The sequence below is a fragment of the Seriola aureovittata genome, chromosome 24 (assembly GCF_021018895.1).
Source record: "Seriola aureovittata isolate HTS-2021-v1 ecotype China chromosome 24, ASM2101889v1, whole genome shotgun sequence".
Taxonomy (NCBI): Eukaryota; Metazoa; Chordata; class Actinopteri; order Carangiformes; family Carangidae; genus Seriola; species Seriola aureovittata.
Window position 1 is genome coordinate 10929662 of NC_079387.1, and position 23774 is coordinate 10953435.

Consider the following 23774-nt stretch of genomic DNA (forward strand, 5'->3'; position numbering starts at 1 on the left):
AGACAAACGGTAAGCCTGTCCAAATGTTTCCTAACTGCTGATGTCGGTGTATCGGTCGGAGAAAGCGCCGATTCTCTAGTTTACGGAGAAAAAAACGGCGCGTGTCCCGCTCTGACGGTCGCGGAGTAATGACGCACTAAAGACAACGTGGAGTTTTGGAAGCTTGTACGCTCCCACGTGCCCGAAGGTCGCTCCTGTTTCCACATTTCTGGCCCTGGAAACACCGAAACACACAGAGTGCACAGGAAGCTGCTAATCTCTGACGTGATGTAAAGTTTTTATTAAATGGCAGAAGTTCAGAGGTCAGCGCGTTCAGGTGTAATAAATTAAAATGGTGCTGGCGCCCCCGTGTGGCGACACGTGTGTACTGCGTCCGCCGATGTCTACAGTCATACAGACAGAAAGCCTTTACTTGGACAAACAGAATTTAATTTTTATTATCAGGACTCCATAATTAAGAAATTTCTTGCAGTGAAAATATATTAATACAAAATTACCTCCACCCTGAAAAGCTACAGTTTAAACTGCCAGGTCGTATAATAACGAGTATTTGAGATATAAGTAAAAATAAGTCAAATTAGTATTGTCACATCATCCCTTCCTTCCTTCCTTCCTTCCTTCCTTCCTTCCTTCCTTCCTTCCTTCCTTCCTTCCCTCCCTCTTCACAGTTTGGGTGCCACACCTCCAGCCTTCCTGTGTGTTTCTTGAAGCCATGATATCAGGATGTTGTTTGTCTCCGCCGGCCTCTCCATCTGAATCCAGTGTCCACACTCCTCGATGTGTCCTCTGCTCAGGTTCAGGATCTGGAATTAATAAGTAATAAATGTCAGATTGATTTCCAATAATCTATAATCACACAGGCTGCAGTTTGTCATGCTGCTGTTTTTCTCACCAAGTCCTCCATTCCTTTGGATAAGGCCGGCAGCAGGACGGGGTCTTTACCTGCTGTCACCATCAGAGCCGGCATCAGCAGCTGACACACACACACACACACACACACACACACACACACACACACACACACACACACACACACACACCCTTCAGTTTATTGGGATTTTTCTTGGGACATTCAAATCCTTCTCCAGGACCTCTGGAGTCACTTTCCAGGAGGTTTCTGTGGCTGGTGAAGGACTCCAGGATGTGCAGAAACCCAGTGTAGGTGGAGGTGTTTCACATGTGCAACAAACCTTTCCAGTGGGTTGAGAACACATCCACCTCCAGCTCACGTCACCGTTACGATACCAGTTCAGCGGCCTCCTGTCAAACAACACGAGGCGATTATTGCTGAGTCACAAAAATGCAAAATACAAAATGTTAGAGATCAACTGCCTCGTAACAACTAGGCCTGAAGCTCCTGATGATTTTATTTTGAAATAAGACCAGAAGTGTGTGTGTTGTTATGATTATTTTCTTTATCAGTTAATTATTGATTATTTTCTCAAATTAATTCATTGATAGCTTTGTCCGGAGCTGAAGTCTGTGGGCCGTGTTTGATGTGTCGAGTCTGAGCCACCTGAAGCCGTTCTCCTTGTACTGGCTGACGTAGTACTGCAGGTCGGCCTCCGTCAGCATGGAGCTCCTGGGAATCTGCTCGGGCAGACCCACGAACAGACCTCCTGCAACACAGCGCCGACAGCACAGGTTGGTGTCTAATGAGCTGACAACAATCTGATTCATCTGTGAGATAATTAGCAGGAAATCCTCTGACCTCGAGCACAGACGCCTGCCGTGCTTATGGCCGGACTGTTCACCTGAGGAGAAGACAACATCACCTGTGTACACCTGTCATATATATATATATATATATATAATATATATATATATGTATACTTGTGTGTGTGTGTGTGTGTGTGTGTGTGTGCTCACGTCTCCGCTGCTGTAAAAGAAAATCTTGAACGTTCTCTCCAGGTTCTTCTCCAGCTCGGCCTCTGCAACGCCCTGCAGCACACACGTGTCCCGTTAAAGGGTTAGGGTTAGCTGTTTCCTCCTGCTTCCAGTCTTTATGCTAAGCTAAGCTAACCAGGTTGCAATATGAGACTGATACCTACTCTGACATCTTTCACAAGAAGCCATAAGAAAATGAATTTATCAATGTAAGAAAATGGGTCTTTTTTTTTTTGTTAATGTTAACAAATCCCATGAAGAGACCAAAACCAGGGCGGCCTGGGAGTTTGGAGGTTGGGTCGAGGACTGTTCGGCGAGGTAACCAGCTTCCTCCTCCTGAGCCGAGTCCTTTACCTGTGCAGGTGTTGGTGTTAGCGTGCTGCAGACAGACTCACTGGCTTCTGGAAGTAGAGCTGGTAGTCAAATATGGGAAGAGCCTTCACTTTCTCTGCAGGAGGCGCAGAGGGATCAGCTGGGAACAGCGGAGTGTTCAGAGACGCCACAGCCCTTCACACACAAGACAAACACAGTTTACTCCTGTTCAACACTCCAGTGTAAACCTGTTGATGTGTGTGTGTGTGTGTGTGTGTGTGTGTGTGTGTGTGTGTTTACCTGACTCTCTCAGGGAAATACTGAGCCATGTTCCAGACCAGGGCGCCGCCCCAGTCATGTCCCACCAGGGTGACCTGTGGGATGGACTGGGACACAGACCAGAGTCTGCTTTGACATTTCAAATGAAGGGAAATATGTGGGATGACCACAGATATCTGCAGCAAGTTTTATGTCTTTGCAAGGTTATTTTCTCCAGCACTCTTGTCATCACCTAATTTAATTTGTCATCAATCACTGTGCTGCTGAGGTAAGAGTGAGTGTGATGTGCTGTCACTCACCATTTTGTCAAGAAATGTGATTAAATCCTGGAAAAGGACAGAAACCATCACAGCAGTGTGAGTGTGGTGGTCACGGCAACAATGAATCTGTTCACATATGACATTTTGTGTGTGTGTGTGTGTGTGTGTGTGTGTGTGTGTGTGTGTGTGTTTGTACCTTGCAGAGCTGCTCCTGAGAATATTCCTCTATGTCTGTTGGTGAGAAAACGACATGTGACACAGTTAATGAGGTAAAAACATTAATATAATATAATATTAGTAAATTCATGTTTTTAGTCCTGTGCTTTTTTTATTGCAAACATGTATATTCTACATTTATATACTATTTTATCATATCTGGATAAACATACTGCATTTATTGTGCTGCTCATTGGATCATAAACTACATTATTAATACTTACATCCAGTGTAATAAATTAATGTCAAACTAAATATTCTGATATGAAATATCAGCTGTCTAGCCTCCAGCCATGAGCAGCTCCTTGGTCAGCAGTTTGTTTTGTGTTTGTTCACTCCAGAGATGGACTCACTGACAGGTGTACGCACCTGGCGGCGCCGTGGACTCTCCATACCCCTTCATGTCCAGAGCCAACACCCTGAACCCTGCTGCTGCCACAGCTGGGATCTGCCACAGCAGAGAGGAAGGAAACTGTAAGTGACAGTCTGGTGTCTGACTGATTTTAGAGTCAACATGTAGTAAAGCTCCAGGTCAAGGTCACCTGATGCCTCCAGGAGTACCAGCTCTCAGGGAAGCCGTGACACAGCACAACCGGTGGACCTGAGCCCATTTCAACATAGTGAGTCCTGACACCAGGCTGAGACAGAGAGAGAGGAATGATCCTTTAAAAACACCAGAAAACACCATCATTTTCTCACCTACATGACTGACACTGATCCACATATTTACCCTGATGGTGACGTATCCATGTGACACCTCATCAGGGCTGCAGGACGGTACGAAACTCTCTGCTCTGACACCCTGGAAAGAAAGTTAGCATGTTAGCGTGGCACATAGGATATTTATTTAATTGCCCTCTCATTTAATGTGTTATTTTGCTCCTTTAAATGTGTGATTGTGTATATATAAATATGTTTGTAATTCAGGCACGAGACCACCTGTGAGGCTATTTAAACTGTGGGCGAGCTGCTTTCTTCTGTTAGCAGTTAGCAGTTAGCATCTTTCCAGTAAAACCTCTGAAGCTTTCTGTTTTGTGTAATGTTATGCACTTTAGATCATTTTGTATAAATGTTAAATGTTTAACTGGAGTCAGCTTAAACTCTGTGGGCGCAACATTAGCATGCTAATGTTAGCACCAAATAGACCACATCTGTTTGTTTACTTTCTTTTTCTGCATCTCTCACATCAGCCCAACATCAGCCTTCTGTCTACTTGTAACCCCATAGAGGAGAACTGGTCTGCACCTGAACTCCAGTAAAACCAGCCAGTTTGTCCAGAGCGTCGTCCAGACTTGCCACCAGGATAGCCTTGATCCCCGCTGCCTCTGCCGCCTTCACACCCTCCTCATCTGCATCCAGCCACACGGCCTGAAAGACGACGCACAGCTGGGCTCAGAGGGTCCTGATGTGCTGACACCAGGGTCGACTGAAAACTTTTATCTGATGGAAAAATTATAAAGCTACTTGTCTCCAAAACAATTCACTATTCGATCATATTAGTGGCGTCCACCTGTTGTGATGTCACTCCCAGCTGCTGCAGAGCGGAGCTGAACATGGCGGGCTCAGGGACCCTGTGACCTGAGCGGCAGGACTGGAGGACCAGGTCAAAATGCCCCCCCAGCAGAGAGAGAAGGCGGGCCGGACCGTCTCCAGTGGCGCTGTCATCTAGCCAGTGATTGGCCAGCACAGCTGTGAGTAACCCTGAGGGGAGGGGGTTGATGTAATATTATCACCTTTAATCATATTATCATGTGTGTGTGTGTGTAAAGGTGTGTGTGTGTGTGTGTGTAAAGTGTGTGTGTGTGTGTGTGTGTGTGTGTGTGTGTGTGTGTGTGTGTGTGTGTGTGTGTGTGTGTAAAGGTGTGTGTGTGTGTGTGTGTGTGTGTGTAAAGGTGTGTGTGTGTGTGTGGTGTGTGTGTGTGTGTAAAGGTGTGTGTGTGTGTGTGTGTGTGTGTGTGTGTGTGTGTGTGTGTGTGTGTGTGTGTAAAGGTGTGTGTGTGTGTGTGTGTGTGTGTGTGTGTGTGTGTGTTGTGTGTGTGTGTAAAGGTGTGTGTGTGTGTGTGTGTGTGTGTGTGTAAAGGTGTGTTGTTGTGTACCACTGCGGCGCAGACTCGCAGCCGTCTTCAGCACAGCTGGTTGGACGTCCATCATGGCCGCTCTGAGCGCCTCCAGCAGGCTTCTAACTGACCAATCAGACGGCAGAGTGACACCCCTGACCTGCGCCTCCTTCATACACTCCTCCTCAAACACTGGTATCATCTACACACACACACACACACACACAGAGTCAAACAAACACAGTCCCACAGATGCAATAGAGGAGGTAGACTTGACTTCACCCACCTGAGAGAGTGTCATCTCGCCTCTCTCCGCCCGCCTCATGGCGCCGTCCGTGTGCAACGCAACGCTGCACAGGAAATCCCTGAGAACCACAACAAAACAACAAGATCAGATATGTTTAAAATCTATAAGAGTCGATCAGGTGACACTGAGGTGAGATCAAAGGAGGCTGAAGGTAACGGCCCCCGCCCACTTTCCATCATCTGCTCATCAGCTCTGCTGTCTCATCCAGCTGCTCACCTGTTTCACATTTGCACCGTACTTCAACCTGCCTGACCTTCTACCTGAGTTCTGTTTCCTGTTTCCTGCATCTGCCTATAAGCCTGTTATTGCACATTAAAGTTGCTTGACTGCATCAGTGATGCTGCTGTGGATCATCCCAGCCTGCGCTCTTATCAGCAAACCTTCATTTGAATGAAGAAACCAGCACAACAAGCTGTCACATTCTCAAAGTAACTAAGTACATTTACTTAAGTACAATCTTGAGATACTTGTACTTGAGTATTTTGATTTTGTGATACTTTATACTTCACTACATTTCAGGGACAAATATTTCTACCTAATTACATTTATTTAATTATTAAAACACCCAACATGTGATGAAAGGAACATTTATATTATTGCGTTCATGTGTGGTGAAATGAACAACATTTTTCATGCAGAATATTTGTAAAACAAGTTTGACCAGAACAACGTAAAAAGTAAAATGTTTAAAGACAGAAAAAAATGAAGGAGCACATTAACTACACAACCAGCAGATTCTGTAGATACTTATAACTAATTGTAGCTGGTCTGACTGGTGTGTGCAGCAGGACAGGACAGGACAGGACAGGACAGGACAGACAAAGACATGAATAAACAAGGAAACGTCGCAGTGCTGGAACTCATCATGTATCTTATCCTGCCAATAACCCTATTCACAGGTGTCCATTTACTTTTGTGACTTTTTCTTCTAAATTTGCAGTAAAATCTGTTTAAATCTTATTCAGTATTTTAGTTTTCACATGCAGACTTAACAACACTCAAGCAACCACAAGCTTCTTATATTTTTAATAAAGTTTTATCACATTTGTCTCCACTCAAACTACAAGATTATTTAATAATCTTTATGCATTTTACGATGATGATGGTTTATGTTTTTGTTTAACCTTAGTCTTTAATTTAAAAGTTTCAAATGTCTCTGGTTATTTTTTACAGTGTGGTGATGTTGCATAACAGACTCCTTACCCGGGCAGGTTGTGCAACTCCTCCATCTTGTGGAAAACTGCATCCGGTCGAGAGGAGACGGCAACTCCCCAGAAGCTGAACAGGACGACTCTGTGCTCAGCCATGTCGTCTGAGTCTGACTGAGAGCAGCTGTAATTATTCTCTTCTCTCTCAGGCCTGCGTCTCCTCTGCTGCAGCTGCTCTGAACTGCCTCTGCTCAGGCATCGGGTAACTTTGCCCTCTGTACAGACTCACAGACAAGCTCCGCCCACTTGTCACAGTTTGACTCAGATAACAAACAAACAGATGACACCACCTCTAGGTCAGAGTGGAAGTGTGTTCTTATCTACAGTTTTATCATGCACACAAGAAGAAGAACATTTCAAACCATCAAAAATATGAAATATAAAAAGATTGAGTCTAAACTATTTGCAGTCAGTTTTTGTGATGAATTATAACTAAATGTAAAAAATAATTGCACAACAAAGACACAGACACACATTTCTGTTGCAGGTGTACTCCTTTTATTTCCAAACCTGAAGTCAGTATAGGTCAGTGATTTGAATTCCTCCCACATGAAGTTCTGGATCAAAGGTCCCATATAGTCTAAAGGTAGACGTCCATGTGTTGTTTGATTATAAAGCAGGTCTAGGTTAAATCAGTAGTAAAAAAACAGGAAGTAGGTGTATTTACATTGTTGTGACATGTTGTTGGACTTCTCCACAATCTATTTACATCTGCCTTCATCCGATGTGTCGTATGTACATTCTTAAGTTTGTTATTTGTTTTATTTGCAGTTTCACACCTTCCAACACTATTAAACCTGTGGACAACACCAATGTGTCCGGAGTCATAATGTGAGGAAGATATTGATTTAAAATAATATATTACAAGACTTATTTACATGTAAAAGCCATAAGTTGTTGTATTTTTTACAAGGTAAAATGATTTATGTGTCTCAATATTCATCTTTCACTTTTAGTCTTTATGTTTCTTTAAACAGAAGACGAGCCTTCGTCCTACAGCTCGCACAGAGAGACTGACGAGCCGAAGAGCCTCAGCTGAAACCCCACCCTGAACACGGGGTAGACGGGTTCAGTGAAGGTGGTGTTGAAGGTGTGGAGGTGGGTCACTGTGTGAGAGGAGACACTGTAGAAGGAGAGAGTACCAGCAGGCCAGTCCAGATACACTCCCACTCTGTTGGAGAGGGAAGATGGGGAACACGTGTCTCTTCCTTTGCTTTTGTGATGAACAGAGTAAGTCTTCCCAGAGCAGTACAGACTCCAGGACTGATCGTTCCCTCCCAGTAAGCAGTCAGCACCTTCTCCTTTCCTGTTGATTCCTCTGTAGGTCAGTCCAACGCAGACCATTCCCTTCCATTCGACCTCCCAGTAACAGCGCCCAGTCAGACCAGTTTGACACAGCAGCTGAAGGCAGTCGTCAAATCTGTCGGGGTGATCGGGATAGGGCTGCTGTTCTCTCACAGTTGCCACCTTTCTGTTGTTGTCGGACAGTTTGAGGTTTCTGTGTGCTGTGTTCGGGTCGAGTGAGAGTTCACAGGCATCTGCAACAACAACAAAGCCGAGTTTCATATGATACAGTTATAAAACAAGAAGACATTTATTATCACTGTGACCTCTCAAGCTACAGACACTTACACTTCCTCAGACCTGGTTTCAACTGCCCGGCTCCACCGTGGTCCACTCTGAGGGAGGATACAAACATTCAGAACAGTATATTCTCTCAGATTATGGACACATGCAACATGCAATAGAGTTAGTGATGCAAGTCCAGTTACACGCGCAAATGGTTATACAGTTAGATTTGGTTGCAAATTGGCGGCTCCCTGCTTAAATATGTGTTAGCAAGCATCACGAGAACCACCAAAACAACAAAGGCAATCCGTCTTCCTAAAGCGACGCAACAAGCATTTAGTCGTTTCTCCTGAATGCCAGCCTCAGATAAACATGCAGCAGGATACAAACAGTATTGTAAATGTGCCTAACCTGAGAGAAGCAACGGCACGTTGCAGTTTCCCTTGCAACCCCGACTCATGTGAGGCGCGACTCAGTCATATTGAGTCTTCTCTGACCAACGTAAGGCAAGATACTAATACTATCTCGACACAAGCAAAAACAGTCTAAAGTAAAATGTAGCTAACCTGTGTGTGACAATCGCGTGGTGCTAAATGCGTGTGTGAGAGCTGTAAGTCAACCGGTGGGAGGTTTAAACCTCTATGACTTTCTACCTTTCTATTTTCTGACCTGATCATTGACGGAAAAAATGGTTCCACAGTCTACTGCCTCTATCAGACATCAGTTCTGCCCACAGCAAGTTTCTACATACCTGAGAGTGTCCAGTCTCCAGTCTGGATCCTCCAGTCCAGCAGACAGACGCTTCAGTCCTGAGTCTCCTGGATGATTGTAGCTCAGGTCCAGCTCTCTCAGGTGGGAGGGGTTGGAGCTCAGAGCTGAGGCCAGAGAAGCACAGCCTTCCTCTGTGACCAGACATCCTGACAGACTGAACACACAAAACAACACACAGGAACCCTCTGTCAACACCTGCTGCTCTGTTAAACTGTCAGATAAACAGGTTGATGGATCCTGACCTGAGAGTCTCCAGTGTACAGAGTGGACTCTCCAGTCCAGCAGACAACAGCTTCACTCCTGAGTCCTGCAGGTCGTTGTTACTCAGGTCCAGGTGTCTCAGTCTAGAGGACTGGGAGCTGAGGACTGAGGCCAGAGCTCTACAGCTTCTCTCTGAGAGGTTACAGTCACTCAGTCTGAAGAAACAACAAACAAAAACATGATTATACTGCTTAGACCAAACTATCCTGAATTGATCCAGTTACTTATGTACTTACACAGCTTTGTTAGAGGCTTTGACCACTGGCAGCAGCTTCAGAAGAGCCTCCTCTGAAGCAGAGTATTTCTTCAGGTCAAACACGTCCAGATCTTCTTCTGAGGACAGTAAGATGAAGACCAGAGCTGACCATTGAGCAGGAGACCGTTTATTTGTGCAGAGACTTCCTGATCTCAGGGACTGTTGGATCTGCTCCACTAGAGAACGATCATTCAGTTCATTCAGACAGTGGAACAGGTTGATGCTTTTCTCTGCAGAGGGAGTCTCTTCGATCTTCTTCTTGATGTACTGGACTGTTTCCTGATTGGTCTGTGAGCCACTTCCTGTCTGTGTCATCAGACCTCGTAGGAGAGTCTGATTGGTCTGCAGTGAAAGACCCAGGAGGAAGCGGAGGAACAAGTCCAGGTGTCCATTTGGACTCTGTAAGGCCTCGTCCACAGCTCTCTGGTAGAAATTTGTCTCTGCAGATTTGTCTTGTCTTGGTTCAGACTTCTTGGAGGTTGATTGTTCTTCTGACAGCAGATTGAGTCCAGACTTGATGAAGGTCAGATGGACATGAAGAGCAGCCAGAAACTCCTGAACACTCAGATGGACGAAGCAGAACACCTTGTCCTGGTACAGGCCTCTCTCCTCTTTAAAGATCTGTGTGAACACTCCTGAGTACACTGAGGCTGCTCTGATATCGATGCCACACTCTGTCAGGTCTGATTCATAGAAGATCAGGTTTCCTTTCTGCAGCTGCTCAAAAGCCAGTTTTCCCAGAGACTCAATCATCTTCCTGCTCTCTGGACTCCAGTGTGGATCCGTCTCAGATCCTCCATCATACTTGACCTTCTTCAGTTTTAGCTGAACCACCAGGAAGTGGATGTACATCTCAGTCAGGGTCTTGGGCAGCTCTCCTCCCTCTCTGGTTTTCAACACCTCCTCCAGAACTGTAGCAGTGATCCAGCAGAAGACTGGGATGTGGCACATGATGTGGAGGCTTCGTGATTTCTTGATGTGGGAGATGATGCTGCTGGCCTGCTCCTCATCTCTGAACCTCCTCCTGAAGTACTCCTCCTTCTGTGGGTCAGTGAACCCTCTGACCTCTGTCACCACGTCAACACACTCAGGAGGGATCTGATTGGCCGCTGCAGGTCGTGTGGTTATCCAGAGGCGAGCAGAGGGAAGCAGTTTCCCCCTGATGAGGTTTGTCAGCAGCACGTCCACTGAGGTGGACTCTGTAACATCAGTCAGGATCTCAGTGTTGTGGAAGTCCAGAGGAAGTCGACACTCATCCAGACCGTCAAAGATGAACACGACCTGGAACTGATCAAACCTGCAGATTCCTGCTTCTTTGGTTTCAGTAAAGAAATGATGAACAAGTTCCACCAAGCTGAACTTTCTCTCTTTCAGCACATTCAGCTCTCTGAAGGTGAATGGAAATGTGAACTGTATGTCCTGGTTGGCTTTGTCTTCGGCCCAGTCCAGAGTGAACTTCTGTGTTAAGACTGTTTTCCCGATGCCAGCCACTCCCTTTGTCATCACCGTTCTGATTGGTCCGTCTCTTCCGGGTGAGGCTTTAAAGATGTCTTCTTGTCTGATGGTTGTTTCTGGTCTGACTGGTTTCCTGGATGTTGTTTCAATCTGTCTGACCTCATGTTGATCATTGACCTCTCCAGTCCCTCCCTCTGTGATGTAGAGCTCTGTGTAGATCTGGTTCAGAAGGGTTGGGTTTCCTGTCTTGGCAATCCCCTCAAACACAAACTGGAACTTCCTTTTGAGACCAGATTTCAGTTTGTTCCGGCACGATGGAGCAACCGTTTCTGAATGAACAAGCAACAAATTATATCACTGTGTAGATATTACTAAAACTGTGATTTTATTACTATATTTCTTACTTACTGTTGTATAAAGAGTCGGCCAGCTCCTCCTGCTTCATTCTCCGCAGGAAGTGCAGTGTGATCTCCAGAAACGCCTCCCTGCTGCTCTTCATCTGCTCTTGCTCTTCATCATCCAGCACCTCCTCGTCCTCCCTCCGCCCCTCTGAGCTGAGATGAAGAACCTCCAGGAAGCTCTTCAGCTCCTTCTTCACAAAGGTGACAATGTTCTCTTCAAGACCCTGAAACAGTGATGAATATAAAGCAAATGAATCACAAGAATGAGTCTGACTGTTGCAGGCTGACTGACAGACCACTGGTTAACGAGATAAGACTGGTTATTTTTCATGTCGGTACTGACTACATGTACAAACCATGAATATGGTGCTCAGGTCTGTGTGACGCTGCTGGACAGACTGACCAGTCTCTAACCTGTCCTGGTCCACTCTGAAGGAAACAGACACATCCAAACTGTTGACAATGATTTGTTCACATTACTGTACAGGCAGCTATGGTGAGTGTCATGTAACATTATGATATAATTCTTATTTTAAAAAAGAAGTTTATACCTGTCTCTGAAGTTCAGAGGGTGACCTACAGAGTGATCACTCTTCAGGGACACACAGCTGGGTACAGGGGGGTGTGGTCTCTGCCGATGAATCCTGGAACAAACACACCACATATTATAATCTGGATAGATAAAGTTAAAACACTTTCATTTCATTTATTTTTATATTAGGTTAAAGATGCTCTAAAGTATGGAAGCCCACAGGGCAAGTGATTTTTTCTTTTTTTTTGTAATACTCATTTTGGCCACAAGAGGCTTTGAGTCCTGTTCGGACTGGGGTAGTTGTGCACCTTAGCCTCCAAATTAAATATTACAAAAACAAACACAAAATATTGGTTAACAAAATTCACTTGCCTCTCAGGGCTTCTGTACTAAATGTTAAATTAAAAAACATTTGTGATTTGTACCTTGTACATTTTGTACCTTTTATCAAATGAGTGGCGTCCATCTTTGAAGTTAAGAGGATGACCTACGGAGTGATCACTCTTCAGGGACACACAGCTGGGTACAGGGGGGTCTGGTCTCTGCTGATCAATCCTGGAACAAACAAGGATGAGGAGAACAGGCATTGAGAGGCAGGACTTGGACGAGCAGTGTCCAACTTTCCTTGCACCTACTCCAGAATCAGCAAGAGCCTCCTCTTGCTTCAGCCTCAGGCTACAGCTGGACGTTCACTAAAGCTCTTGTGCTGCAGGAGAGTCTGACGCTGGGATCCTCAGTCCTCTGTGAGATGCAGGACTTCTCCACAGCATGTTACCGTTCTTTTGTTTAGATCTCAGTTTATTGTATAATAATATGTATGATATAATATGATAATTTAAATATCTGATCATTGCAGCTTTAAACCTTCACCTTTTATCAAGTGGGTGGCGTCCATCTTTGAAGTTTAGAGGGTGACCGACAGAGTGATCACTCTTCAGGGACACACAGCTGGGTACAGGAGAGTCTGGTCTCTGCTGATCAATCCTGGAACAAACACACCACATATTATAATCTGGATAATTAAAGTTAAACCATGAATCCATCAGCATTTACTGTGAGTAGCAGCTTCAGTCCATTTCTTCTTTAAAGTCAATGAACGTGTTTTTCTGGTCAATCAGTCACAGTAGCTCCTGGATACACGAACTAACTAGATATCAATAAGAAACTTGTTCTGCTCCACTCACATCATTTATTTCATGTCATTTAATATCTGATCTGTCAGGAGCAGAGCCCACAGATATAGAAAAGACGCCATAAAAGTCTGATTCAGAACATTTGTCATTAATATAAAGAAGCAGCAACATAAGTGTCTGGTTTACTGTATTAAATGACTTTATAATGCAGCTTTAAATCTTCACCTTTTATCAAGGGGGTGGCGTCCATCTTTGAAGTTCAGAGGGTGACCTACAGAGTGATCACTCTTCAGGGACACACAGCTGGGTACAGGAGAGTCTGGTCTCTGCTGATCAATCCTGGAACAAACACACCACATACTGGTTTACTAACAATGACCCCCTGATCCATCACTCATTAACCTTCTCTATTCTATACCAGACTGAATCATGGGATTCAAGAGGACAGGGCTGTACGTCTCAACCAGATTGTAGAAGGGTAAAGACAGGTGATGCAACACCTGCTCGCATCTGGGAAGTTCAGCTTATCTGACTGACCCGAGGAGTGTCATAGAAATATAACTAAAATATGGGTTAAAAAATGTTTGTTTGTTAAACTGAGGCAATGTGACAATTTCAAAGTGTTAATACAGCAAATGAAGCAACAAAACTTTCACAAACAGTTGTATAAACTCAAAAAGAGCCAGTTTTTTTTTGTTGCCAATTTTAAGTTGGAACAACTTCATAGAATGAAGTAAACACAACTAAATTTAAAGTAACAAGTGGATATAAAGTCAACATAACTTAAAACTAATAGTTATATTTACTTAGTTTTTTGAAGTCAATCGGTTTCCTAGATTTTTTTTTTAAGTAAGATCAACTTGTCTCAATTTACAGCGATAGGTTCAAACTTGAGAAGTTAAATATTATGGAAATAACTTTAAACATTTTGGTTGAAAGACAATTATCAACCTTCTTCCTTATCACCGTTCTTGTAAGCAGTAACATGGACATAAAAATGTTTGAGATTATTACTTCAGTATTCAAGAGTCCAAAAGCGTCAGAGATGGAATCTTATTTATGACTCTGTCTAAAGTTTTACTGGCAGTGGGTTGCAATATCTCGTTACTGTGTTCAATAAAGATACACAATAAACTGTATTGTTTAGGTGTGCCATACCTGTCCATGTTGGAAGTAACCTGGAGTCACACTGATGAGAGAGAGAGAGAGAGAGAGAGAGAGAGAGAGAGAGAGCGAGCAAAACATCATTATTAGTAAAAGTAGCCGTTCATTACTGTTAATGAAGTCTACAAATCAATGGAAAAATTAAATCCTAATCATTTAACCAGGATTGTGTTGAGCTCGTCTCTTAGACAACATTTTATAATTATATATTCTATGTGTTATATCGCTTTTCAAGAATAATTAAGATAAGATAAGAACAACACAAATGAAAGGCAAAATGAAAATATCAAATACTAGAAATTTACAAAAAATAAATAATAGATAAAACGATGAATAATATAGTTTAGCAATAGAGTCTGTACAGATAGATATGAAATAAAAAATATGTTAGTGGAGTTACATCTCCAACAGTTAATGAGCAGTTTTTAAAAGGAGCGCTCAGAGACAACAGTGATCACGTCTGATTTAATCACTGGAACAAATGAATAATGTTCAAACTGTTTCTGATGAGGAGGAAACATTAGAGACTGAAGAGATCTCTACTCACTCAGCTCATTCCCACGGGCGTCAGTTTTCTATCCAGCAGCTCACTTCAAGTCTGTTTCAGGTCTGCTGAGAGACACAGGTGTTGCTCAGTGAAACAGTGGTGTTTGTCAGATGGCTGGACTCATATCCCTCAGTCATTACCACAAGACTCAGGTGTACAAAGATCAATTTTTTACAACCAAATCAGCCCATGTAGCTGCGTCATCCACTGAGGATAAATATTTAGGGGGAAACAGACCTGTAAAAGCAACTGCTGACTGAAACAGCGAGAAATAACAATGTTTATCTCATAGTTTAAACAGGCCAAAGTCACTACCTTCTTTGAAATAGTGGATATAAAAAAGATGCTCTTTATAACTCCAGAACTTCCTTAAAAACGACCATATTTTTACATCTTTTTCATTATCGTTGTGATCCAGTGATGGTAAACAGGAACTTCTGATACTTGATTCGGCGATTTGCAAAAAAATAAATTAAATAAACAGGCCAGAGCTTTCTGTTGCCTTCCTCTTACTGTAGTTCAAAAAGTATAGCACAATTATGCTACAAATGAAGGATTATGAATATAAAGTAGAAGAATAATGGCAGATACGACGGATAAATTATTATTATTATTATTATTATTATTATTATTATTATTATTATTATTATTATTATTATTATTATTATTATTATTATGTTTGTGGTGGTCACAGCATTCATCTTTTGTAGAAGTGACTATTTCTTTAGATAATCAAGAGAAGATGCTGTTTAGAGTTTTAATAGGAAGTAAAACTACTAATAATACAATAATAATACAACAGTCTGCAATAAATCCTCCTCCATGAATGTTATAATGTTCAGTTTATTGTTAAAGAGGTGTAGATTCAACTGTGTGATCATTCTGGAGTTCTGTAGAGAACAAGAGGAGGAGATTTGTGTTTACTTATTGTGTGAGTCATCTTTAGAATAGACGATCTTTGCCTCCGGTACGCAATCAACGCGAGATTGGTGTCATATCGCGAGATTGACGGTTAGAGCAGCGGTGTTGTGCTAAGCAGCCTCTGACGCTGTCTCTCTAAATATTAAATAACCTCTCTAAATAGAAAAAATGTCAGGAACAGTCGACTTTATATAACTGATCAAATTAAAATAAACGTTTTCCACCTGCAGGACGGGCTGTAACATGGAGGTCGGCGAAGGTAAAATACGACTTTATCGAGCTAACGTAGCTAGAGCAGGTGATGCTAATGCTGGCTGATACGGCTAGCTTTGGCTGCTAACGTAAACAGTAAGTCAGCTAATTTATTTATCTGTGTATTCGTAGCTGTTTTGGTGTGAATAAAACCCCAGTCAGCACCAATATCAACACATCTGAGAGGTGTGCGTTGGTAATTGCATTCAAGTAAGAGAAATCATTCACTCTTCGTCATTTTTTTTAACCAAAAGTAATAAGAAATGTTGCAGAATTAGCTTGAAAGGGTCCCGCTCTTAAATGTAGGAATGAGCAGATTTTCAGTCATTTATATGAATTAAAACTGATTTGTTTTGGTTTTAACTGCTGGTTGGACAAAAAAACACCTTCAAAGACAGTAGTTTAACCTTGCAGCACTTAGAATAAATGATTCACCAATGAAGTTAGTCATATTAATGAACAATGAAAGTAATTGTTGCATCCTGGCTCTTCCAGTTTCTTACATCATTAGATGTGGGAGGGGGACTGATGGAAAAACCACATCAAACAGGTTTTCCTCTTCAGAGAGGTGGAGGTGTGCAGAGCAAACACACAGAGAGCAGAGAAGGATATGAGGCTGATGGGAAATGTAGTCTTAATGTGACATAAGTCTTCTCCTCCACAGCATCATTTAATCACAGTAGTAAAACCATGTGCAGCTGTAAACTAGGTTATACTGTTCTCCTGAAGTTGTGCAGTCCAGGGTGATGATGTCATGTGCTGCCCTTTGCCAGGTGTCAGCAGTGCCACGCCCACAGAAGAGATGAACGGAACTGGAAACTTGATGGATTTCCTGGACGAGCCTTTTCCTGACGTGGGCACGTATGAGGACTTCCACACCATCGACTGGCTCAGGGAGAAATCCAGAGACACAGACCGACACCGCAAGGTGCGACCAGGTTTCCTTTATACATCTTTAAGTTCTGTTGTCTCTGTGTTAGTCATGTCCTTCCTCTGAGGGACAGCACTTCAGCATCTCACTGTGAAGTTGTATAGTGAGTATAAAGTCTCCTGGCTGCTTGTCGGTGCAAACTCTGGGAATGAATAACATTTCTGTGTCCTTGATGTTTGTTCACCAGATCACCAGTAAGAGTAAAGAGTCCATCTGGGAGCTGATCAAGAGTCTGCTGGACGCCTGGTCAGGATGGGTGGTGATGCTGCTCATTGGACTGCTCTCAGGTCAGCCACAGAAGACGACAGTCACCATTTCCCAAACTGAACTTACTCATTAGCCCTTTCATTCTATATGGAGTCACACTCACAGCTGGGGAGGGCCTTGAAAAGCCATGTGAAGTGAAACAGCATAATCAGTCAGAGCATGAGCATGAATCAGTCTTCCCTTTGCTGTGGCCTCAGGTGCACTGACGCATCCTGCTCTCTTCAGGTACGCTGGCCGGAGTGATCGACCTGGCGGTGGACTGGATGACCGACCTGAAGGAAGGCGTCTGTCTCTCGGCCTTCTGGTACAGCCACGAGCAGTGCTGCTGGACGTCCAACGAGACGACGTTCGAAGACCGAGACAAGTGTCCGCAGTGGCAGAAGTGGGCCGAGCTGATGACGGGCCACGCTGAGGTCAGACCGGGCTCTCGCCAAAATAAAACGCCATCAGGAAACCTCACTGAGAACATAGACGGGTCAAAATGTTCAAAGAGCTCATTTAAAAATACAAATGTTGCTTTACAGAGAAATTAAAAACACAGGTCATTGAAATGAAAACACGTTGGTAAATAAGAAGAAGCATAATTTAGTCTCATTGATGATTGTAGGGAAAAAAACATGGAGCTGTACTTTGATAAAAGCTGTTTTATTGAGGAATAATTTTTTTTATTTTATCTGGAAATTATATAAAGTCTCTTTTACACATTTGTAGCTTTATTCATGTGTTGAAGAGGAAGTTGTAGATGATGTAAACTTCATGTTTCACATGGTGGTGTTCTCCATTTAATTTGAGAGTGTGAAACATTTGCTCAGTAAGTTCTTCAAAAGTAAAGATGAATGATTCATTAACAATGATAATAGGATGTTTTCGAGACTGTAATATTTGACCGTCTTCTCTGTGGCTTTACTTCTTCAGGGAGCGGGAGCCTACGTGTTGAACTACTTCCTGTACGTTCTGTGGGCGCTTCTGTTTTCCTTCCTGGCGGTGTCGCTGGTGCGAGTCTTCGCTCCGTACGCCTGTGGCTCAGGAATCCCAGAGGTGAGATGCTGTAGAAGCTGCAGTGCAGCACCTCACAGGGATGCAGCAGGTCTGTAACTGGCAGTTATTGTAATTGTGATCTGTGGTTTTGTGCAGATCAAGACGATCCTCAGCGGCTTCATCATCCGGGGCTACCTGGGGAAGTGGACGCTGCTGATCAAGACGGTCACCCTGGTGCTGGCGGTGTCGTCCGGTCTCAGCCTGGGGAAGGAGGGTCCTCTGGTCCACGTGGCCTGCTGCTGCGGAAACCTCTTCTGCAGTCTCTTCTCCAAGTACAGCAAGAACGAGGGCAAGCGGCGAGAGGTACGCTGTCGCTGGTCTGCGGTCGGTGACTTCAGCCGCTCATTAAAACCTAAAAACATTATTATAACGACGTCATTTTAAAATGATTTTTATTCTTGGTTCTTTGTGTTCGTGTGTCCTGCAGGTGTTGTCAGCTGCTGCAGCAGCCGGAGTGTCGGTGGCGTTTGGGGCGCCGATCGGAGGAGTTCTGTTCAGCCTGGAGGAGGTTTGTTATAAATCCTGCTGAGGTGTGACACGGTGCGTCCGTCATGACTCCATGTTTCCTGATGATCACTCGTCCCTCGTCTCTCTTGCAGGTCAGTTATTATTTCCCTCTGAAGACTCTGTGGCGCTCGTTCTTCGCCGCTCTGGTTGCCGCCTTCACGCTGCGCTCCATCAACCCGTTTGGCAACAGCCGGCTGGTGCTGTTCTACGTCGAGTACCATACGCCGTGGTACATGGCCGAGCTGGTCCCCTTCATCCTGCTTGGCGTGTTCGGCGGCCTCTGGGGGACCCTCTTTATCCGGGCCAACATCGCCTGGTGCCGGCGGAGGAAGACCACCCAGCTGGGGAAGTACCCGGTCCTGGAGGTCATCGCCGTGACGGGGATCACCGCCGTGCTGGCGTTCCCCAACCCGTACACCCGCCGCAGCACCAGCGAGCTCATCTCTGAGCTCTTCAACGACTGCGGCGCGCTGGAGTCGTCGCAGCTCTGTGATTATGTTAATAACCCCAACATGAGTCGGCCAGTGGACGACATCCCGGACCGCCCGGCGGGGCCCGGGGTCTACAACGCCCTGTGGCAGCTCGCCCTCGCTCTCATCTTCAAGATCGTCATCACCATCTTCACTTTCGGCATGAAGGTCGGTACGAGGAAGATGATGAAACAGAAATCTGATTTTCCTCTTTCAGGCCGCAGAGTTAAAGTGAAACTTTGTTCAAATACAAATGATTTATTTTGAAGATTTACCAAATCTGGTTAATTAGAAATCCAGACTCGAACACCCGCCTGTGTTTCTCTGTTTCCTGTCCAGATCCCGTCAGGTCTCTTCATTCCCAGCATGGCGGTCGGAGCCATCGCCGGGCGGATCGTCGGGATCGCCGTGGAGCAGATGGCGTATCACCACCACGACTGGATCATCTTCAAGAACTGGTGCCGGCCCGGCGCAGACTGCGTTACGCCCGGACTCTACGCCATGGTGGGAGCTGCCGCCTGTCTGGGTGAGAGGTCTCAGCTCTGCTTTTAGCTGCATGAAGAAGAAAAGCAGCAGATCTGATTGGTTTGACTAAAGCAGTTGTGTTTGTGTCCGTCCAGGCGGGGTGACCAGGATGACCGTCTCCCTGGTGGTCATCATGTTCGAGCTCACGGGCGGGTTGGAGTACATCGTCCCCCTCATGGCCGCCGCCGTCACCAGCAAGTGGGTGGCCGACGCCTTCGGGAAGGAGGGAATATACGAGTCGCACATCCAGCTCAACGGCTACCCCTACCTGGACATCAGGGACGAGTTCACCCACCGCACCCTGGCCACCGACGTGATGCGCCCCCGCAGGAACGACCCCCCCCTGGCCGTCCTCACCCAGGACAGCACCACGGTGGAGGACGTGGAGACGCTGATCAAAGACACAGATTATAACGGCTTCCCCGTGGTCGTGTCCAGAGAGTCGGAGAGGCTCATCGGCTTCGTTCAGCGCCGGGATCTCACCCTCGCCATCAGTAACACGCTTAAACCACAGTTTGTTTAAATGTTGCATTCTAATGATGAAAAAGGCAGCGAGATAAAAACTGACTTCTCTCTGTTTTTCCCACAAACAGAAAACGCCCGTCAGAAGCAGGACGGCGTGGTGAGCAGCTCGGTCGTCTACTTCACCGAGGACGCGCCGCAGCTGCCGGCCAGCAACCCGCAGCAACTGAAGCTGCGACGCATCCTGAACCTCAGCCCCTTCACCGTCACCGACCACACGCCCATGGAGACGGTGGTGGACATTTTCCGCAAGCTGGGCCTCCGCCAGTGTCTGGTCACCAGGAGCGGGTAAGAAGTGTCACGCCGCTGTAACACAGCCGTGTTCAGGAAGCAGACAAGCTCACGTCCCTCTCTGTGTCTCTGCAGGCGTCTCCTGGGCATCATCACCAAGAAGGACGTCCTGCGCCACATGGCTCAGATGATGAACCAGGATCCAGAGTCCATCATGTTCAATTAGCAGCAGAGACGAGTCCGCTGCGCCCAGCGCTGTAAATAGGTGAAACTGGTGCGACGCTACTGTTCTGCAACCTGAGAGTCCCTCCCCCCTCCCGACAGGCAAGTCCCACAAACCACCGCTCCACGTGTTTTCAGTTCAAATGTAGCACCGCGCTTTTATTTTGAAAATGTAAAAGTTTTCGCAGACTGAAAAGAAAAGAAAAGAAAAACCTCACCGAGTGAAAAGACGACGTTGCCATCAGAGAGTGGAGCCTGTGTTCAGGAGTCGCAGCTGATTTCAGCTTTAGCTTCTTCAGTTTCAGCTGCAAATAAAACGATTATCATCCGTCTCTCACTCGATCGTCTCGCGCTGATGATTCAAATCAAAGGTTTAAACAGGCTGAAGGGAAAAAGACTGAAGACGGGAGCGACAGAGAACAATCACAGGGTTGTTGCACTTTGTTAATTATCATCTCTCTCTCTTTACACTGATATACATGATGCCAATGATGCTCTGGAGAAACTATGACCTGAAGCTCTTCTAGTTGAGTGACGACTCAGTTCTCCTGACTCACTTCCTCTCAGCCCTGTTTCAGCCCTTGTAAGTTTGTGCCTGTAAACTCTGTGACGAAAGCTTGAATATTCAGTTTTCTGCCTCTAAACTCTGGATCTGAAAGTTTGTGGCTTCAGTTTTACTCCTTACGATACTGTGAAGCCGTTAGTGCTCTGTCCTGTCAAGACAAGCATTAAACTGAAGCCACAAACGTTCACAGGCAGAACACGGAGGGAGTTTACAGCTACAAACAAAGACGCAGCGGCTCGTTGACAGTTCACTGGACGATGATGGATGTTGATATCAGCGTCAGAAAAATCACTTTTCATCAGTTTATTAAACATCACACTAAATCTCTGGAGATGAGACGTGCAGGACGTTGTAGGAATCCTCAAATCTGGGTCGTTTGTACGGTTTAATGATAAAATGGTACTGTAAACAATAATTATGATAATATTAATGGGACCAGTTGTGAGATTTAACAAACCACTGAATTCTCATATAACTGTATAAACTCTCTGTACCTGAGTTTGGGACTGTTGCACTTTGTGTTATGTGTTGCTGCCATATTTATATTAATGCTGCCTGTATCGATGTTCATCTCAACGCATCAGTACAACATGTTCCTGCTGCTGTGACCTGACGCCACAAACACTAAACGATGCTTTCACTGTCGGATCAGAAACGGTTCTTGTCAGTTCTGTTAGTTTTAGTATCTTTGTTAATTTAATGATGTGAAAAGGTTTAAAAAGCCTTAAAATGGGACTCGGTTTATTCTGATTCTGCACAAACACTGAGGTCAATGATTCTCATCCTGAAACCCGACGGCCTCCACACACTGAAGATTTGACCATCAGATGTATTGGCTCATTACAGACATACAGACTTTAGATCACCTTGAATAAGATTAAACATGTAACTTCCACACTGTCACATTTACAGACTTTAAATCTGGAGACAAGAAGCAGCAAATAAAATCTGTACGTGACTCTTTGACGCTGCTGTTGTCTCAGTCTGCGAATGTCTAAATTAAAATCTGTGGAGGTTTGATTCACAGCTAAATGTTTCACAGTTCCACAAAATCCCTCGTGTGTCGGGGCCTTTTTAAACACGGGTTTCAGACCCACTAATGAAGTTGTTTATTAGCAGTTTATTATAAGCTGCTGGCACATAAAGAAGTCGCTGTAGCTCTGCTGCTTGTGACTCGGCATTATGGAGCAGGTGGATTTTTAAAGTGAAGGAAAATTACTAAGAAGGTTTAAAGTGTCTAATGTTTCCGTACATTCACAAACGACAAAAAGAAAAAAGAGAAAAAACGAACGTCAGTTTTCGAGTCGTGCTCCTTCAGTGTTTTATCCGCTCGGTCACTTCCTGTGTCGTAATATTCGTTGTGTGAAAAATAACCTCGGCCGGTCGGAGCTCCAGCTGCTAAACTCTTCATCAAAACTGGAAACGTGGAGGGAATTATAGAAACAGCAAATGATCAATGTTTTGTTTTTTAAATGCCAAGAGAATGTACTGGAAAAACTAACTGTGTATATATTGAAGATTTATTGTGAGCATTTTAATTTAATTAGATTTTGTCTGAAACACACTAATGTTGAGCTCTGCTTCTTTTTTTTATGTTGAACTCTAAAATATTGATCAGACTCATTGCTGGTACAGGAAACACACATTTGCACTTTTGTTTTTGTAAATGAAGTGACTGGAAAATAAACCTTTCACTTGATCTGCAGATGGTGAATAAAGACGCCTCAGTTTCTTTTTTTCTTTTGATGTGTACAGAGTTTACTTTGTGTTTTCTCATTGATGCTGTAAATCATGTGAACAGCTGCTCAGTGCCGAGGAAACACGCAACACCTGTTCATTCAAGATATTAAACGTTGCTTTTCATCTTTTTTATAGGATTTATTGATGAGAAAATACAGAACAGAACAGAAAACTGTAAGAACTTGAATTGTCCACTAGATGGAGCCGTTTAACATCATGACTTTGTTTCATCAGTCGAGATAAACTACATGGATCATTTATAATTAAAATAAACCAACATGAGAAACATGGAAACGGTAGAATCAGATCACATGGTGCCCCTTCTCTTTCCTGCTCACATATCAAGCATTTCCAAACTTAAAACTTAAAGTAGTGAAATAATTTTTATTCATAATACACAAATATTCTAATAATCAACACTGTGTGTTCATCATAGATAGATAATTAATTTAAACTCACGATCTTCATCTTTATCCTAATGTGTCACATACATGTAGAAACTAAGCAAAGCTCCCTACGAAGGACCGATCAGGTGTGGGCGGAGCTCTAACACGCTGCTGCAGAAGATGCTGAACATGGGACTCCTCCTCCTGCTGCTGCTCCTCCTCCTGCTCTTCCTCTTCCTCCTCTTCCTGCTCTTCCTCCTCTTCCTGCTGCTCCTCCTCCTCCTCCTGCTCTTCCTCCTCCTCCTCCTCCTTCTCCTGCTCCTCCTCCTGCTCCTCCTCCTCCTGCTCCTCCTGCTCTTCCTCCTCCTGCTCCTCCTCCTCCTGCTGCTCCTCCTCCTCCTCCTGCTCTTCCTCCTCCTCCTCCTCCTTCTCCTCCTGCTCCTGCTCGTCCTACTGCTCCTCCTCCTCTCCTCCTCCTGCTCTCCTCCTCCTCCTCCTCTCCTCCTCCTCCTCCTCCTGCTCTCCTCCTCCTCCTGCTCTCCTCCTCCTCCTCCTCCTCCTCCTCCTCCTCCTCCTGCTCCT

General features: G+C 44.6%; 3 protein-coding genes across 4 annotated transcripts; 1 reads left to right on the forward strand and 2 right to left on the reverse strand.

Annotated features, from left to right (window-relative positions):
• Positions 1-407: 407 nt before the first annotated feature.
• On the reverse strand, positions 408-6745 carry ephx2 (epoxide hydrolase 2, cytoplasmic). The gene is made up of 18 exons (XM_056370719.1): positions 6522-6745; positions 5298-5376; positions 5051-5213; positions 4465-4655; positions 4200-4322; positions 3685-3756; positions 3497-3592; positions 3324-3402; positions 2935-2969; positions 2778-2804; positions 2500-2585; positions 2283-2394; positions 1870-1941; positions 1712-1754; positions 1517-1619; positions 1191-1260; positions 893-973; positions 408-803 (listed from the first exon to the last, which is right to left on the reverse strand). The coding sequence occupies exons 1-18, from the start codon at positions 6623-6625 to the stop codon at positions 663-665; spliced, it is 1677 nt and encodes a 558-aa protein (XP_056226694.1). The 5' UTR covers positions 6626-6745; the 3' UTR covers positions 408-662.
• Positions 6746-7506: 761 nt separating this feature from the next.
• On the reverse strand, positions 7507-14070 carry LOC130165650 (NACHT, LRR and PYD domains-containing protein 3-like). The gene is given in 12 exon segments (XM_056371098.1): positions 7507-8149; positions 8151-8205; positions 8847-9020; positions 9109-9282; positions 9364-11173; positions 11247-11463; positions 11596-11668; positions 11791-11883; positions 12213-12326; positions 12642-12755; positions 13130-13243; positions 14063-14070. Coding segments are annotated over 12 exon segments (3576 nt in total). The 3' UTR covers positions 7507-7519.
• Positions 14071-15625: 1555 nt separating this feature from the next.
• Positions 15626-22806, forward strand: LOC130165425 (H(+)/Cl(-) exchange transporter 4). Of its 2 annotated transcripts, XM_056370705.1 has the most exons (13): positions 15626-15795; positions 15921-15998; positions 16562-16716; positions 16907-17006; positions 17212-17399; positions 17902-18024; positions 18121-18327; positions 18452-18532; positions 18624-19169; positions 19341-19527; positions 19622-20020; positions 20120-20336; positions 20415-22806. In XM_056370705.1, the coding sequence occupies exons 3-13, from the start codon at positions 16591-16593 to the stop codon at positions 20503-20505; spliced, it is 2265 nt and encodes a 754-aa protein (XP_056226680.1). In that variant the 5' UTR covers positions 15626-15795; positions 15921-15998; positions 16562-16590; the 3' UTR covers positions 20506-22806. The 2 variants fall into 2 exon arrangements, with proteins under 2 accessions (XP_056226680.1, XP_056226679.1); XM_056370704.1 differs by lacking the exon at positions 15921-15998.
• Positions 22807-23774: the final 968 nt, after the last annotated feature.